The sequence below is a fragment of the Pongo pygmaeus genome, chromosome X (genome assembly GCF_028885625.2).
Source record: "Pongo pygmaeus isolate AG05252 chromosome X, NHGRI_mPonPyg2-v2.0_pri, whole genome shotgun sequence".
Lineage (NCBI taxonomy): Eukaryota > Metazoa > Chordata > Mammalia > Primates > Hominidae > Pongo > Pongo pygmaeus.
The window spans coordinates 51,313,184-51,332,479 of record NC_072396.2 but is presented as its reverse complement, the minus strand read 5'-3'; the positions used below and the strand labels follow the sequence as shown (position 1 = coordinate 51,332,479).

Here is a 19,296-nt window from a genome sequence, read left to right as displayed (position 1 = left end):
ATCTGTTGTGGTTAACTGGCACATGTTCCCTAGAGCTTCTAATCAACAGTCTGAAAACTAAGCCTCTCTGTGTAACAGGGTCTCAAAATGTCTCTGAACATGGACCTTCATTGGCAGAACAGTATTCTCTGAAGCTTCATGATCTTCTGTAGCATATCCTCTGGGAATTGCAGAAGATTGAGCCTCTAATAACTGGTTGGGCAGGTGTATCAACTTTTTCAGGAAGGATTATTTGACTACAGAGTCTCACATATCCTATCATTAAAAGTTGCACTCTCCTATCCTGTGTTGCTATCTTAACATACTGTAAATTAAAGTTATAATTTAAAAGGGTTGAAGTGCATTTAAAAAAAAACAGTAAATATTATTTAAATATAAAGGAATCTCCCACCCCATTGTCCAGTTTTTTCCTTTTTTTCTTTTATTGATACATAATATTCTACATATTTAAGAGGTACATGTGAATATTTGTTACATGCCTATAATGTGTAATGATCAAGTCAGTGTATTTGGGGTATCCATACCTTAAGTATTTATTATTTCTGTGTTGGTAACATCTCAAGTCCTTTCTTCTAGATACTTTGAAATATACAATATATTGTCCATTGTTGGATGAATAGTTTGCAAATATTTTTCACAGAATTGGAAAAAATAATCCTAAAGTTTGTATGAAAGCAAAAAAGAGCCCAAATAGCTAAAACAATGCTTAGCAAAAAGAGCAAAGTTGCACACATCACCTCCTGACTTCAAAATATATTACAAGGCTATATTACAAAACAGCATGCTGTAGGTATGAAAACGGACACATAGGCCAATGGAAGAGAATAGAGAACCCAGAAATAAAGCCATGTAAATAAATAAATAAATAAAAACAGATTTTTCACAAAGGCACCAACAGCATACAGTGGGGAAAGGACACCCTTTTCAATAAATGGTGCTGGGAAAACTCAATAAGCATATGCAGAAGAATGAAATGATTTTTGTATCTCTCACCATATAAAAAAATCAAATCAAGATGAATTAAAGACTTAAACATAAGACCTGAAACTATAAAATAACTGGAGAAAAACCTAGGAAAAACTCTTCAGGACATTGGTCTGGGCAAAGATTTTATGGCTGAGACCTCAAAAGTACAGGCAACAAAAACAACAATAGACAAATGGGACCATACTAAATTTAAAAGCTTCTGCACAACAAAGGAAGCAATAAACAGTGAAGAGACAACACGTTGAATGGAAGAAAATAAAGCAATCTTTTCATTTTTTCAAGTGCTACTTTAATCAATCCCATCAGTACTGTGGGTGGCACTGTGAGGACAGGGTGAACCTTAAGGTTATTTTTAAATTTATTTTTGCTGTTGTTTTTTGAGACAAGTCACCCAGGTGGGAGTACAGTGGTGCAATCATGGCTTACTGCAGCTTCAACCTCCTAGGTAGGTTCAAGCAATCCTCCCACCTCAGCCTCCTGAGTATCTGGGACCATAGGCACATGACACCATGCCCATCTAATTAAAAAAAAAATTTAGAGACAGGGCCTCCCTATGTTGCCCAGGCTGGTCTCAAACTCCTGGGCTCAAGCGATCCCCCCACCTAGGCCTCCCAAAGTGCTGTGATTACAGGCATGAGCTACTGTGCCTGCCCCGAATCTTTGGGCTAGATGTTGAGTCCCAGTGACAAATAATTGCTTGACATCACTCTCTTGTGTAGACATCATTGCTGCCAAAGACTTTTTGCCTCCTAAAATGCCTTAATTATAGCCTGATTAGGTCTGACCACTATAAAGTCTGCTGCACTTTGGGTGCATGATTTCCTGTGCTACACAGAGCTCTGCTGTTAAACAGGCTCGTAAAGAACCCTCCTGGACAGCTTCTCAGGCCCAGGTTTCTTTTCTGCTGTGCTTTATTATCTCCTGGGGTGGATACCCACCTGCCTGCTCTCAAGTTGCTTCCTCAGACCCAGAGTTTGGCAGTGCTTTCCTGGCAGAACAGTCAACCTTCCTGTTGCCTCAAAACAGGTAGGGGACTCAGCGAAGCCAGACGCAACCCCTTGCAGAGGAGCATAAACCTACCCTTGAAAAGCAGACTGTTTCACCTCTCTCATACCAATTAGTGAATGATGGGATATGCATCAAGGGGAAGAGTGCTGAGAGAATCCTCTCAGGAAGTGAACTGAAAAGGAAACCAACAAGGGTTGAACATGTTTTCCAAATGACAGGATCCCATTTTGTGGGGAGTCATCCCAGAGCTGGAAAAGATGTCAGAACTATGAGAGAAGGTAAGCAAGAGAGTGAGTTAATGATCAAGTGTTTTGACCATGGGTTCAAATGGATGTAGGCAGAACTACCTTAGACCACACTCCAGCTTTAATCTCTTGCTTAAATTTTGCTTTATACTCCTTTCAGAAAGTTTCTATTTTTAATTAATTTTGAGGTACATAATAGGTGTTTATGTGTTAATGAGATGTTTTGATACAGGCATGCAATGTGAAATAATCACATCATGGAGAATGGGGTAGCTATCCTTTCAAGCATTTATCCTTTGAGTTACAGATAATCCAATTACACTCTTTTAGTTATTTTAACATTTACAGTGAAGTTACTATTTTCTATAGTCACCCTGTTGTAGAAGGATGGTTACCAGAGGCTGTGAAGGGTAATCTTTCTTATTTTTCTTGTTTGCAAAGGGGAGTTTGAAAATCAAAACTCAATTGAATGTCAGGGAGTCAGTTGAAACATATGAACACTATATACCGACCATAATATAAGGTCGTGGCCCAGGCTGCAATTTTCAAGAAACAAAAAGTGCTCAGCAATCAAGCTGAAGCTGACACAAAAGAATTTCCGTAGTTGAGACCCTACAGATCCCACAGGGGAGAGGAACAAGTACCACTTAATTGAGAGTTCCCTACTCAATATAGCTCTCATTAGGTGGTCAGCAATTGAAGTGTAATTTCAACAATAACCACCCTGTGAGGTAGGTGTTCTTATTCTCACCATTAAACAAATAAGGAAACAGGTTTCAGAGAGGTGAAGTGACTTGCTCAAGGTCACACCGTCACTAAATGGCAGAACCAGGATTTGAACTAGTGCCTTGCACATAGTACGATTTCAGTTCATGCATATTGGAATGCATACATCAATGAAAGGTCTGTGGGACAATAAAAATCCAAATTTTGTACATGTTTTTGTGTGTTTCTGACATTTTATAACAGAATGTTTTAAATTTACAGAAAAGCTGAATTTTACATTAATCACTTATATATACCCATCACCTAGATTCCACTAATCTATTCCTGCTATACTTGTTTCATATCTATTCATGTATTGATTTTCTCTATTCACTCATCAATATTATTTTCTGATACATTTCCGAGTAAATTGAGGACATCAGTACAGGTCCCCCTAAAATTTCAGCATGTGTATTATTTACTGGAGTTCATGTTTCTTTACAGGTGTTCTTTTCCTTTTGAGGTAAAATTTACAGACAATGAAATACAAAATCTGACGTGGATGAGTTTTGACATCCCATGCACTTGTGTATCCAAAATCTCTATTAATGTATAGAACACTACCATCACCCCAGAAATTCCCCTCATGTGTGTTGGTTTTAACCATGCTGTGTAACTTCCTTACCTGAACCAGCATCTCTGTTGGTGGTTAGAAGTCAACGATTCTAACTGGGAGGCTGTGTTGAGATCTGTTTTCTTTCCTTGACTGATGCTTTGGGAGAAAACCAGGTGGCATACAATAAGATTTGGCCCTCAGTGCACTTCACTTTTATAAGTTTCACCTGGAAGCATTTCTTTTTCCTTTTAAGCAAATGTTTGTGAAAGGTTGCCCATTGATTGCAGCAGTTAACTTTGTCGGTTTAAACTGAGGTGAAACATTGACTATTTGTTGTAATTTATTTTAATTTAATGTTACTAAGGTATAAGGGCTAGCATTAAGTGGTGGTTCTTTTCAGCAGGGACTCTTTCATCTGTGTTTGTTTAAAATTAAAAATAAGGCTGGTAAACATAAAATGTTCCTGGCTTGGTCCTCAGAGTGAGCTCTAGTCAGTTCCTTGAGACTTAGATTAAGGCTAAGGGCGAAAATAGTCACAGAATACTCAAAGGAGTGTGTGTGCCTGAGTAGGATTTAGATGAAAAGCCCAAAGGGACTTTGGCTTATTTGAAAGAATCTTATCAAAGCAGACAGGCTGAGTTACCTTTGAAACCCAGGCTTCAAGGAATTGGGTGTGTAGTAAGATTCAGACTATTCCATGACCCAGGGATTGTGAGATATTTTTTATTTTTTATATGTGTATACATTTTTAAAAATAATTTCAACTTTTTAGATTCAGGAGATACATGTGCAGGTTGGTTACGTGGGTGTATTTCGTGATGCTGACGTTCAGGGTACAATTGATCCCGTCACCTAGGTACTAAGCATAGTACCCAATAGTTAGTTTTTCAACCCTCGTCCCTCTCCCTCTCCCCTCTGGTAGTCTCCAGTGTTTATTACTGCCATTTTTATGTCCATGAGTACCTATTGTTTAGCTCCCACTTATAAGTGAGAATATGCGGTATTTGGTTTTCTGTTCCTGCGTTAATTTGCTTAGGATAATGACTTCCAGCTGCATCCGTGTTGCTACGAAGGACATGATCTCATTCTTTTTGTGGCTGCATAGTATTCCATGGTATATATGTATCACCTTTTCTTTATCTGATCCACCATTGATGGGCACTTAGGTGGTTTCCATGTCTTAGCTATTGTGAATAGTGCTGCAATGAACATACAAGTGTGCCTTTTTGGTAGATCAATTTATTTTCTTTTGGATACTCAGTAGTAGGATTTCTGGGTCGAATGGTAGTTTTAAGTTGTTTGAGAAATCTGTGAGAGTTATTATAGGCTAAATTAGCAGAGATACTGATGGGCTAGTGCCTGCCCCTACCAAACATGCCTGTGACTTTGATTCTTTTGGTTAATATTATTGTTGCTGGTTGGCAATGTGAGCATCACCAGGAGGACTTCTAATTCAGAGATTTTTACACTGTAGCATTCGTCAGCATCATCTGGAGGGATTAAAACACAGATTACTGGCCTCACCCACAGAGTCTGTGATTCATTTGACCTAGGGTGGGTCCTGAATTTCTAACAAGCTCCCAGGAGATGCTGATGCTACTGGTCCAGGTACCACACTTTGAGAACCACTGCTCTGAGGACTGAATGAATGAATGTATAAATAGGATCCCTTGTGCCAGACACATTTCTTCCCCTCTATAAATATGGCATTATTTATGATTCAGTGAGAACAGGCATGCCCCTTAGCTCCAGCTACATTTTAGAGTGAAGAGATTCTAGGAAAGACACATAGACTACTCCTTTTCTCCAACCTGCACAGCAGGAATTTCAGTTTGTACTGGACTTATTATGACCCTATCTTTTCACAGTCCTAACTGATCTTGCTGCATACAGGGAAAGAATCTAGGCCCCCAACCACATGGCATAGTTCTAATTAACTCCCTTCTGTGTTGGGACCCTCAGAAGAGATAATATGTAGCTATGGAGACCATACACCCAGATTTCCTGGGACAGCTCTGATTTCATATATTCTATCCTTTTGTCCTCATAAATATAATTGTCAGACCGTGTTCTGCTTTTGGGTTCAGAAAATATTGTTCCCATATGCATGGCCTAGGGGCCCTGTGGAGCCAAAAGCAAGTCTTTGCTTTCTTTCTTGGGATTGTGGGGGCCAGGGCAAAAGCTTGGCTCATTGTGAGGGATAGAAAGTTGGGGAGAATCTAAATGTTTGAGATCACCAGCAAGCTTCTCGTTGCTTCTTTCTTTTCAAGTGTCCCAGTGACCGTGTTACAGATCCCGGAATGTTGCAAATAAGAGATTCTGAGTGCTGAAAGGGACTAAATTGGACCTCTGGCTGCCTCTCTTTCCTCTATCCTCCACCCCTCTGGAAGGACCACACAGAAATAGCAAAGAGAGAAGAGCCACTCCAAAGAAGGAAATTCCACAACCTTCATTGACTGACCACTCAGTCTAATATTTACCTATTTTGCCTGGCAGGAAGTTCTTCCTCCTTGCTAATATCAGTCCTTCTCATTGCAATGTCAGTTTCTTTTCCTTTGCTCTGCTTTCAATCAAAATTGAGAACAGCTGGTCCTTCCCTCTAAATTTTTTTTTATGTGCTTAGAAGTCATATTAAACTATTCTTCCTGGGTCCAGGTTTAACCATCCTTGGAGCTCCTTTATCCTTCCTGCATGTATCTGACTTGCCAACCATTTAATCATTTTGCCATAGGAAAGCAGCTTAGGCAGCCTGGGCGAACAGTACAGCAAAGCCTAAAGCTTTATGGCTTGTGCTAATGGGCGTGCTAAATGTTTAGTAGAGACTATTTTTGAGCACGCAATTGTGAACAATTTAAAGTGGACTGTACATGGAACCCATTTCCTCTCCTGGCTCCCCCAACAAGGCCTCCCCTTAGCAGCTGAAATGAGTTAGTGGCAATCAGCGCAAAGTAGGAATCCTGTGGTTTCTGCCCTTCCCTCCTGCTGCTTCCATGGCAGCTAGTCTCTTAAAATGAGCGTTCTCTCTAGAATAGCCAGTAAATGTGACACTGGAATCAGTTGGACAAAGGGTCTAGGAGTCACTTTAGCTAACTAGCAGGAGGTGCTAGTGCTGAAGCACCACTGGAGGTTTTAGGAGAGGTTGAGGGGACAGGGTTGAACAGCGATTGATGAAAGAGTTTGGACCCAGAATATTTGCTATCCACAGAATGGTTGTACCTCAGAGTTGTACATGCCTTTTTTGCAAGTTTGTAGAGGACGTTTCTGGCCTTTGTTCACTTGGCCTTTGTCCACTGTCTCAACTATGCGAAAGTGATGCCAAGAATCTGTGGCAGAATCCCAGCTTCAGGGCCAGTTGGGTTCCTAAAAGAGAGGAGGGTAACTTGCCATGCATGGGATTCTTCTGTCAGGCAGGCTACCTGCCTTCGATGGGATATGTTCTTCGATTACTCAAGTGGTTTGGGAGGCCTGCTGCCTTAAGCTGGCCTGCAGGGTGGGTCCAGGGCCCATGTTAGGGTGAATTGGATATATCTGATGGCACTGCAGAGAAAAGGGATATTGTCCTGTTCTCATCTTCTGACTGTTGGCTCCTCTGTTTTAATCAAACCTTAAAAGCTCTTCTCTTTATAAACACCAGCCAGGCAGTTTGTCTCAGCAAAGCTACAGGAGCACTTAATATACGCAGCCATAAAGAAGAAGGAAGAGAAAGAGAAAAAAAAACCCTTTGGCATTTGTATGAGAGTGTCACTGAAGGCTTCATCACAGATACACTCAAGACTTAGAAACTGAAATTGTCTTGGGGTAGGGGGTGGGGAGAGCAGTTTGATTGAAGCATTAGCTGCCTTGGCCCTGAGCCAAGGCAAATTGCCAGAGAACCATTAAACTCTGTGTAATTCCATATAACTCACAGCAGCCACAGGTAATCTGAATCAGACCTGACAAAACTTCACTATCACTTATTGTCCATTAGCACTGAATGCATGCTACAGATATTAAACTTTTTAAAGCCATATCATGGTGGCCATATTTTCTAAATCCCAATCAGAAAACCTGGCTTGACAAAGGATTTATTTTCTGACTTGTGAATTTGTTTATATATGAAAAGCCTCACAAAAGGTATAATCACTAACTCACAGAGGTATAAAATACTAAACCCACTGAACAAATGGTTTTTAAGGAAAGAACTATAGTCACAAAAGGTATAATCACTAACTCACAGAGGTATAAAATACTAAACCCACTGAACAAATGGTTTTTAAGGAAAGAACTATAGTCGCATGAAATTGGGTCAGGGCAAACTCATTTGGACATTGATGAGGGTTCCCCCCACCCCACACATACTTTTTGGGGGTCTGAGGGCACTGGTTAACGAAGCACTAAATCAAATTAGAATCTGGTTTATGCCCATCATCTGGATTTGCTCTTAAATTTTTCAGGGATGGTGAACTGAAAGAGCCTGTTGTAATGTCTGTACACACGAAGGTGGAGTCCATGTTACTTTGAATTCCCAGATGGTGGGAGTAGTTAAATATCCCACTGTTCATGGTCTGTTTGTGAGGGCTTGTGTGTGTTTTAAATTAACTTGCTAAGGCAGAGAATGTTAAAAATTGAGGAGAATCATATCTGGATACAAGTTATTATTGCCATACACCTCAGTTTCCTTAAAGGCTCCATTCCTTCCACTAAATTGAGAGTCTAACATTCACCCTGGGGCACCTCGTGACAAATAGGATATTTCGCTCAAAGGATAATCATTCTGGAATATTCTGAGCCAATAATAATAATGCTTTTTACAAAGTTTAAAGTGTCTCTTTAGCAAGAACTCTTTGTATTGCTGGTTAAGGATCATGAATAGCAATATACCCGTGAAAACCAAAAGGTTTTGTCACAACCTTGCAGAAGAAAGTATCTTAAACCTCATAGATGCTCTATCCCGGGCAAGTCATATAATATCCCTGAACCTCAGTTATATGAAAAACAAAGTGAAAATATTGTTACTTCTCCAGAATCAGTCAAACGAATAGGGTGATGTCCTGAGATCCCTTTTAATTGTAATTTCAACAAATATTTATTGAGCAACTACAATGTGTTCAATACAGACATTTATTTTCCTAGGTGCCAGTGACAGAGCTGTATAAAGGCATTGACTGTCTCCCACACTACAATGTATCTTGACAGCAAGTAAACATACATAGAAATAAGCGAGATCATGTAAGATGGTGGTAAATTCTATGAAGACAATAAAACAGGTAATGTGATAGAGAGTGAGGAGATGTGGGTAGAGAAGAGAAGGAACATTCTTTATGTGGTTGGTCAGGAAAGGCCTCTCTGAGGAGGCAAGATCTGAGCTGACACCTGAATGATAAAAGGAGGTATGTAGGATCTAGAAGAAGAATGTTCTCAACAGATAGAACAGTAAGTACAAAGATCTTGAGATAGGGATGGGCTTGACCTCTCTGAAGAACAGAAAGTTTGGTATGATGTGTGTGTGTGTGTGTAGAGGATGAGAGGTTGTGGGAAATAAGGTCAAAAGGGCATGCATGGCCAGATCATGTAGAGCTTCTGATCTGCTGCTATTTACATTGTAAAAATCATTCTTTGGTCTGTCTGATTTAATTAATGAATGTTAGTATCAGATGTTAATGACAGGAGGGCTTGAAGTTTGCCCATAGGAAACCCAAGGAGAGGGTCTGGGTGTGGAGTAGGGGGGCAGAAGGGGAAGATGTAGTAGAGAAGGCGAGCTCAAATGCCTTGTTGGCAGGGCAGGGAGAGGTGGGAGTGGAAGAGAGAATGTGTAGGGAGGGTTGGAAAAAGTTTGAGGGAGGAGGAAAAGCACCAGAGTGACCTTGGCTGTGAGGAACACCCTCAGTGCTAAGGTTGTGGAGTCTGCTATCAGAAGGGGTCAACCTTTATAGGAGAAGGGGCAGGACTGTACTCTTGTTTAAAGTTAGAAGAGTGAGAATGAGCAGGAACTGAAGCTAAAAATCTGGTCCTCTCTTTTTATCCAGCCTTAACTTAAAAAGCAGGTCTGATGTCAGAGAGAATGGCGTTCACATTGCTTGCCTTATTTGTTTTCCAGGTCTTGAACTCAAATGCCTATCGCTTCCTCCTTCATTTTCTTCTCAACCTAATCCTGTCATTGCAAAAGGAAATAATCTCTGATGCAAGAGTCCCTTCCCGCCACTAACACATAAGCAATTGAGTGCATTTTTTTCTCTCTTTTTTTTCAGTTGTGGAAACTCAGTTTTGTTTTATGTTATTTGGCACGTTTTGTTGAGTAGGAAAGAGATGGTGTGTCATTTCTCAGTCATGATGTGAACAGGACAGTAGCTTGGAACAGACTGTGTGATGGCTCACTTATTCCCAGATTTGTAGCGCTATGTGAAAGCAGCAGCAAGTGTGCTGATTTAATATAAAATGGGATCTATCCTAGGCTCAGTAAAGGATGTTATTATTATTGCTTTTGCAACATACATGTATGCCTTGGTAGGTTATTTATTTGGGAGCTGTTTGCTTTGGTAGCAGTTATTCATAAGGGTAAGAGGAAGTTAAATCTCTTTTCTCCTCCTCCATCTCCCACTGGTCAGAGGTCTAAGTGGAGACCAGAGATTAAAATTACTGCCAAGGAAGGGGGGCCTGGGCAGGGTCAAACAATGTTCTGGGAGTGGCATGCAGGTGCCCACCTCCGGGAAATAGAAAGCCAACCCCCTCTCCCTTTGTTCACATCTGCTGGAGGGTATACAGGCTCCTAGTAAGCTGGACAAGTGGTTTTCAGGCAGCAAAGCAGGCCTAGTAGTTTCCAGAGGCAGCCTTTTGTCCCTACCCTGAAGGGTGTTTAGTCCCTGCGTCCTTTTCCAGTCAGAAATGACTAATGTTGGCTATGTGTACTCTTTAGAAACTGTCTTTGGCTTTTTGCATAATGGATGATAAATAAATGGCTTCAGGGAACCAGCAGTGAGTTATTGAGTGAATCTGGCTTTGGGATGGTTCAGATTCCAGATAGTTAATCACATCCTCTTGGGCTGGAAGACTGTATCTAACTCATTCACATTTAGTAGGCAAGTTAAAAAGGCATTTTTTATCAACTTGAAAAATAGTCTTCTAATCAACAATGGCTTGTTACTGAAGAAATAAAGATTATATTAATCCAAGTAGAATTATTCCCATCACTCTCTAACAGTCTGGTGGAATTTAACACACCTCTTGTTTTAATTTGGCCATTTCTTAAAAGTATTAATGCACAGTTTGAAAATGACAATGAATTGATATATGTCTTCTTTATAGTGTTTTTATATTAGGCGGTAGGTAAAAGACTGTTGGTCTTTTCAGCCTCCTAAGGCTCACCTGCTAGATTTGTACACAGTGCTCTCTTAATGCTGGAGGACATTATGGACTTTCTGGTTTGTCCTAGACTATTTTAATGCTATACAAGGGTAAACTCTGTTGCTGACAACTGCTTCTGGAAATCAGGAGCAAATTTGCTTGCACTCTACCATGTTCATTCCTCCAGTTTGTTCCACTCTGGTTCTCCCTGAACTCTCTCCACCACATCAGCTTTGCAAGGTTCTCTGATCATTTGTATCACTGAAAGTCATATCTTATTAGACAGTCAAGAAACATAGGCAATCTAACAAAGAGACTGCATTAGTCCATTCTCACGCTGCTATAAATATACTACCTGAGACTGGGTAATTTATAGACAAAAAAGGTTTAATTGACTCACAGTTCCACATGGCTGGCTGGGGAGGCCTCAGGAAACTTACAGTCATGGCAGAAGGTGAAGTGGAAGCAAGGCATGTCTTACATGGCATCAGGTGAGAGAGAGAGAGAGAGCGTGAGGAGGTGCTACACTTAAAACCATCAGCTCTGGTGAGAATTCTCTCACTATCACAAGAACAGCATTGGGGAAACTGCCCCCATAATCCGATCACCTCCCACCGCATGTGGGGATTACAATTCAACATGAGATTTGGGTGGGAACACAGAGCCTAACCATATCAGGGACAGTAATGGTGCCTGAGGAAAGGCTAGTTGCCTGTGTGACAACAGCCTGATGAAGTTCAGCTTCTAGGAGTAGGTGTCACAAACTCTGGGGACCATAAGAAAGAAACATATCTGAGATTGACATGAACTCTGGGGACCATAAGAAAGAAACATATCTGAGATTGACAAGAGGAGTAGCAGTAGATGGCTCCAACATTGGATGAGGAATTGATTCCATTTTTATAATATGTCAAGACAAAAATTGGCTGGAGATTAAAAATGGAATCAAATCATTAAGACTTTTCACCTTTACCTGTCAACTGGTAAAATAAAGTCTTGGTCTTTATTTTCATTTTTTACTGAAATCCTCTACCTTCTAAGAGGAAGGGAGGATGAATACTATCTCAAAGCAGACAGGAACAATGGGTAGATTCATAGATTATAGCCCTATTGTGAAGGCTAATGTTTTAAGAGAAATGTTTTGCCTTGATTAAAACTATGAGTATGTGAAAATAATGCTGGAGTCTTGGTGCCTACCTCAGAAATATAAGCTGAATAGTCTAGAATTAAAGACTAAAGAATAAAGAATAAACCGCCAGCTCTCGTGAGAATTCCCTCACTATCACAAGAACAGCATTGGGGAAACTGCCCCCGTAATATACCCTCTTTTTCCTTATTGGTATCTCTTAGAATCTGATCTAATTATTCTTTTAATTCTTTCTTAAATTAAGGAATAATTTACATATAGTAAAATGCACAAATCTTAATGAATGTTTAGTTATGTATACTCCCATATGATCTGCAGCCAGATAACTATGTGGAACATTTCTAGCACCCCCCAAAAATTATGCTCATCTGCCTTTACAATCAGTAGTACAGAGTTAACCATTTTTTCAAATTATCACCTCTCTTCTTTACCTTCATATAAAATGAAATCATACAGTATGTATTGTTTTTGTCTGGTCTCTTTCATGCAACATAATCTTTTATACCTTCATTTTATTACATATATTGGTTTTTTTGACTGCTGTATAGCATGTCATTTTTTGTATGTGTATGTTTTGAAGGACATTTGGGTTGTTCCTACTTTCTATTATTAATAAGGCTGCTGTGAACAATCAAATCTTTTTATGGACACGTGCACTTATTTCTTTTCGGGGTCTCTAGGTATGGAATTGCTGGATCTGAGAGTAGGCATACAGATTTCCAAAATGGTTGTACAGTTTTATACTCCTGCCAGCAATGTAGAGAGATCAAATTGCTGTACATTCTCACCAATACTTAAGTCTTTTTAATTTTAGCCATTCTGGTGGCTATGTAGTGACATTTTACTATAACTTTAAATCACATTTCCCTAATGAAGAATTACATTGAGCACCTTTTCAGATGCTTATTGGGTATTTGGCTGTCTTTTTTAGTGAAGTGCTTGTTCAAGCCTTGCCAATTGTTAATTGGCTATTTGCCTTTTTCTTATTGATTTGTAGTTCTTTTAATATTCTGGATATAAGTCATTTGTCAGGTAATATGTATTATGAATATTTTCCCAGTCTGTGGCTTGTCTTTTCCCTTTTTTAGAGCTGAAGATTTTTTTTTATTTTGATGAACTCCAATGTATCACTCTTTCCTTTATGATTACTACCTTTTGCATCCTGCTTAAAAAATCTTTGCCCACCTCAGAGTCACAAAGATATGCTCCATGTTTTTCTCTAAAAGCCTTATGATTTTAGTCCTCTCATTGGGTCTGTAATCCACCTAACATTTTTAGTAAAAATGTACATCAGTAAAAATGTTTTGAGTATGTGTCCCCAGTATACACAATTTTATTTATGGATGATCTAATTTATTATCACCAATATTAAATATTAATAAAGCTTGATTTTTAAATATTTTTAGATATATAAACAGAAGTTCCAGTGGATCATCTTGTACACAGCCTGGGATATATGTACCCCATTCTGAACACTATTGTTCTATACCACCAAAGACTAACATTTGTGACAAACACTGATAGCATTAATGTCAGAAGAACACTTCAGTGTAAACAAATGGCTAGAGCTGACAGAGCCCCAGTGAGCATATCTGCTAGCAATGTAAGAAACCCTCAGTTTACTCTTGTGCCGTCACGTTTGTCTCCCCTTACCAGACTTATAGAGACAGCAGGACGATCTGACTTGGTAGGAGCAAAGACAAATTTGCCTTTGGTTGCTGACATAGGGGACAATGCTCTTGAGTCTTCTCCCCCTGTCCTCATCACCAAATTCCTAGAGCTGATGGCACTGGGCTGAGTTTTGGCAAAGATGCTTAGAATGTGACTGGAGCTAATCCCCAGGGAAATTTAATGATTTGGAGCTTAGACGGCCTTTGTTGTGAGGATTAGTAAACTAGATGGTGATTAAGCAGCTGGGGAGGAAGAAGCTGTCTGTGTTGGGCTAGGTCATGCATAGTTCCGTTGGCTCAAGGTCAGGGGAGCCCTTGGGCCTGACTCACAGAGCTTTACACTCTGGGGCAGCTCCTTGTAGGATTTGGGCATCTGCTTATTAGCTGGTAGAGGGAAAGAATGACTTCTCCCTTGGTGTCCACCTCTTCCCTCTGTCCACATATAGGGATTACTCCTTTGAATCAGGTCTACTTACATCTTTTTAATTGGTTATTGTTTTTCAATTATCATTGAAGAGAAAAGTTTTTGTTGTCTGTTTTGCCTTTTGGAAAACTGGTGTAAAGTACGAAAGATGAAATTAGGAACAGAGTTTCTTGGTTTTCTAATCTAGACTGCTTCAGAAATTTGAGAGCGGTTTTTAAGGGAAGAAGTTGCTGAAAGAGACAAGTTAGGTATTGAAAGCCATGGCAAGAAGACTGCTGAGGTTTGAAAGCCTGTATCTCCCATGTCCAGGGAACCCTGATTAATTTCTCCTAGCATGATCAGATTCTAAGAGATACCAACAAGGAAAAGAGGGTAGATTAGAAACAGCCCCCAACCTGTGGTTTGCTTAAGATTTCAAACTAAGTTTCAGAATGAGCAAGGACTTTATTCATTCTTTGATGCTCCTACTTCTTAATAGTTAAACTTCCCAAAGCCAGCTTAACCCTAGCTCTACATTTTTCTATTCATTTCCCAGAAAAGGCCAAATTGATGAACGGATGCCTGGAGTGTTACTAAAAACTTGAAAATCTTTCTAAGATGCTAAAAAGATATTCAGAGGGTATATTCTTTCTTTAAATAACTGGACTACAGTATTCTGAGTGGATCTTTTCTATTTGCAAAAACAATAAAACAAAAACAAAAAAACAAACACATCAGTTTAAACAATTATGTTGCTTGCCTTCTTTAGATGATAGACAAGCTGGTGGAGGTAGCAGTATGGGCTGGTAATTTGGCCAGAAGCTCTTGGAACTGACCAAGAAAGTTTCAGTTGATGCCCATTTTTTCCAATAAATTTCCTGTAGCAGGCAGAGGTATTCACAATCATGTCATTGATTTTTAATGCTGCTCTTACACTACTGTAATAGGTGTTCAGTACCCGTCAGTTATTGTTGCAGATGGTGTTTCTCCTCTGAATGCATTTTTAAATTATAAACCTGATTTAATAATTCTTTTATTCCCCTTTTCATCTCCTAAATGTATTCAAAGACCCAAGCGAGTATCTGTTATTATCTGACTAAATAAAAGCTACTAGAAAGCCAGCAAGTGCTGTTAAGTCAATTGTTGTTTGCCTTTACTCTCAAAGGGCCAACCTGTCACTTTGTTGACAGCTATCAGAGTACTTCATGCTTCATTGAAGACCCATCAAAAATTTCCAAAGTGCTAGCTCATTAGCACAAAATAGGGCTTCAGGAATCTCTTTCTCTCAGTGTCCTGACTGGGCCTTATTAAGTGTTCCAACCTTGGTGGACCACTCTGAAACAGTGGATAAAGACCAGGGGAATTGAGAGATGGATGTTAATTAGTCAATTTTGAAGGAGTGAAACATGGGTGAAGGCAGAGTACAATGGGACAAAAAGCTGAGATTATCTGTGTCAGCAGAAGGATAAAGCAGAAGGATAATTGCTAACTGTTCACAGGTCACTGAATGTCAGAGCTGAAAAGGCCCAGAGCTGTCAGAGCCCCAGGAGATCATCTGGTCAGGCCCTCTTACACATTTTACCAGTAAGAGAAGAGAGGCTGCAAGAAGGGAAAGGGACTTGTCCAAAGTCAATCAGCTCTTCCTAGCTTTCCAGGCACCACCTGGCTTTTGGTTATAAGACCTCTATGTAATCAATTTTCAATTACTTGGGCCACTCACTGCTAGCCCAGCAATCACTTGGGTAATCCAAAATGACACATAAGTTAACCATCGTTTACATTGAGCTTTGTGATGTGTGTTTATACCGACATTCCAATGCATCTGGGTCTAATCTGAGAATTCACAACACTTCAACTGAAACAAGAAAGCCACCCTGAAGGTCTGATTCAGGAAGAGCTGGAAAGCTTACTGAATGGATAGCATCATATATTGTTATACAGCCCCTCAAACAAGGTATGTTAATTTCAACAAGTTTGTTGATTCCCACCTTTCCAGGGCCCCAGCCAGAGTTAGGAGGAGGAAGGTGGGAAGGGGAAAACAAAACCTTTTACGGAAGAATATACATATCATCTTTCACCCCCCATCCCCCTTCTCCCTTCCTCTCATTCATTTTTCCTTCCTTCCTTTCCTTTTTTTATTGATAGAAACATGAACATCTGCTTTGTCTTCCATATAAACAAATATGTGGCTGAGACATTGACCTATAGAACTGGCTGTAAGGAGGCCAAACAATAAATAGAAGACGTGCTAGATCTCAGAAATCTAGAGGTAGAATGGGGAGGAGAAAGACCAGTGAGCAGTAATTTAAAAAGGACCAACAAGTCTGGAAGAGTATAGAGTCCATTGCACAGCTCAGTAAATACCGTGGGTCTGGAAATGGGCTAGTCTGGGGTATAGTTGAAGGGATATTCAACCAAATGGAGTCTTACTTCCTGATCTGGACCCTTCTGAACTCTTGGATTATGCTGGGGACCCAAAATTTGCTGGGTTTTTGTCTGAGCATCTTCAGACTTTTACTAAAGTAGGATTATTTCACTTAACATATCTCTTAAGGAGGAGGATGCTGGTGACTGAGAAGGGGCATGGAACAGAAAAAAGGGGTATGAACAGTTGGCCTGATGCTGTAGTCCAAGAAAGAGTCTGTGCAAGGACTCAGATAGTGGTAGCTGAAGGAGCAGTAAGCAATGCCAAATGCCTGAGCTTTTGCTACAGCAATAATTAAGCATTTTAGTTTAAAAGGTTTCCCCCTTTTATCTTTTGGTCTAGAATAAACAGAGATTTTGCTGCTGTAACAGAGTGTTTAATTAACGAAAGATGGTACTTAATACATATTGAGGGGAAGACTTGCTATGGGTAACAGTAATATGGATAATTAAGTTGTATGAATTAAAAACAATGGGTAGAGTGAATTAAGACTAATGTACATCAACAGGGAAAATCTATTAGCATTCATTAGTTAGACTTCTGTTTGTGGTTCTTTGTTAGCCTCAGGAAACTCTTTCAAATGGCTGATCCCTGTTGAAAGTTCTGACTGGTGCTAAGGGCCTTCTATGGATGCCAAAGTAATGAGTCATTCAAATAGAACTTCTGAAATTCAAGTACAGCACTTTCCTTTTCTCTCTCTCTCTCTCTCTCTTTTTCTTGGCGGCAGGCAGCAGTGACTGTGAAGTAATAATGATAATGACAATGGAAATAAGAGTGTAATCCTGATTAATTTGCTGAGAGTTGTTCCCCATTTACCAATATTGGCTTGTTTGGTGTTGAGTGTGGCCCAGGTACCGGAACAAAGGTATATATATTCAATGTCACTTGGCTAACCTATGATTTGTCAGACAAAGGTTAATTTTTTTAAAAAAAGTTGGGTTAGCAGCAATAAATGTAATAACATTCTGTGATTTAACTCAGAAGTTCAATTTATTTGATGGAGTTTAAAAAATCCTGAACTTAAATTTTTCTCTGCACTCAGGAGGTCTCATCTGCCAAATTGCACATGAGCTGGCCGACCTAAAGCTCAACAATATTATAACTTCCATGGTGTGGGGATAGATGGAGGAGACATTATAAAAGACTGAGAGAGAGATTGGAACAAGAGTAGAAGTGTAAAAATACCTCCAGTGAATACCAGCCCTTAATTGCCCCATTTAGAATCTGCCATCCCCTAAGGACTATACAATTTAATTATCCTTACGTTCCCTTTCCCTGGAAACACAACAAAAACAACTCCTGATTATATCAGTGAGTTGGAGCCTTTTTTACCTGACTGTCTCAGTTGATAAATAAGCTGTAGACAGCTAATTTCTGCCCCTGAGGCTAGAAATTAGGAGCCTTGTTCGTTTTTATATCTCTAGCATGTAGCATGTTGTCCTGTGCATAATAGAAATGTGATTCAATACTTAAGGAATGATTAATGGATGGATGAGATGACTCCTTTCATGGATTATCATGGATGGAATTGATGTTCTAATAGGTAGAACTCACCTTCATGGTAAAATGAATGTAATAAAAATGAATGTATAAAATTAGCCATAAGCAAGGACCCCCAGAGACATTCTGCTTTGCTTTGCTTTTGCCTGCCCCAGTGGCTATTACTTCTGCCTTTGCTTTCAATACCCCTCAATCTGACAGTCTTCTTCCCCAGATTGCCCTGGTTAGTGGAAATTCTGTAGGCTGTGTTGGAACAGTAAATACCCATATTTCCAGCTTTCTCTGAATGCTCACTGTGTGTCAGACACTAGAAGCACTGTGCTGGGCACATGTTGAAGAGACATAGATAAAGAAGCAGCTACATTGTACCTACTTGTATCTTTTGAATTTGCCATTCCACTCACAGAATGTTGAGCTGTAAGCCACTTTCCAGGTCTTCAGAGTCAACTCCCTTGTTATAATAATCAGAGCTCATATTAATTGAGGACTTACTGTTCTCAGATATTTACTATACTAACAACCCTGTGAGGTAGCTAGTCTTGTTATCTACATGTCACATAGGAGGGAATTGAGACACAGATGTTAAGTAACTTCCTAAGGGTCACACAGCTAGGAAGTAGCAGAGCTAGGATTCAAACTTACGTTTGTCAGACTTCAAAGCCTACCCAAAGATAGGAAAGAGCTTACCAAAGGTCATTTTGATGGAGCCTAGCTCTTCTGGCTCTAATTTGTCTGCACGTTTTGGTAGGCCACGCTGCTGCTTTAGCCACACACTAGGGTTCCTTCCAAGCATCAGTTTCTTATTTAGAAGTTCTAGTCTTCCCAGTTGGACTGCTCATTCCTCCAGTCAGGGATTGCATTATTTCCATGTTGCCTCCTTCCTCAAAAGTTTGCCCAAGCTTTGCCTTCAGTAAATAATGACCTGTGATCAGCTCCTGAGCTACTCCCAGGAGCTGCCTGGAGCCATTCCCCAGTACTACTTGTGGCTCCAGGGTTGGAAGAAACAAGTAGAATTTTGGGGAGAAAGTCACCTCACTACCTGCTTTCTGTTTTGTTCTCTGCAACACAGATTGAAGATGGAGGCAAGGCAGCTTTGTCCCAGAAGATGAGGACTGGTGATGAGCTGGTGAATATCAATGGCACTCCATTATATGGCTCCCGCCAAGAGGCCCTCATTCTCATCAAAGGCTCCTTCCGGATTCTCAAGCTGATTGTCAGGAGGTAAGGTACATGGAGATTCTCCGTAAGGTGCAGAGGCCACTGAAACTTG

General features: G+C 40.0%; 1 protein-coding gene across 7 annotated transcripts in view; it reads left to right on the top strand.

Moving 5' to 3' along the window:
- Window positions 1-19,296, top strand: part of SHROOM4 (shroom family member 4) — a 283,821-nt gene that overhangs the window by 98,523 nt on the left and 166,002 nt on the right. For 6 of the 7 annotated variants that reach the window (XR_010125372.1, XR_010125373.1, XR_010125371.1 and 3 more), the window contains one exon: window positions 19,096-19,247. Coding sequence is in view for 4 of the 7 variants with exons in the window: in XM_063660273.1 (XP_063516343.1) it covers window positions 19,096-19,247 (152 nt within the window). In the remaining 3 variants the exon portion in view is untranslated. Of the gene's footprint in view, window positions 1-2,102; window positions 2,274-19,095; window positions 19,248-19,296 lie in introns of those variants that run through there. The other variant, XM_063660275.1, reaches the window with a different exon arrangement.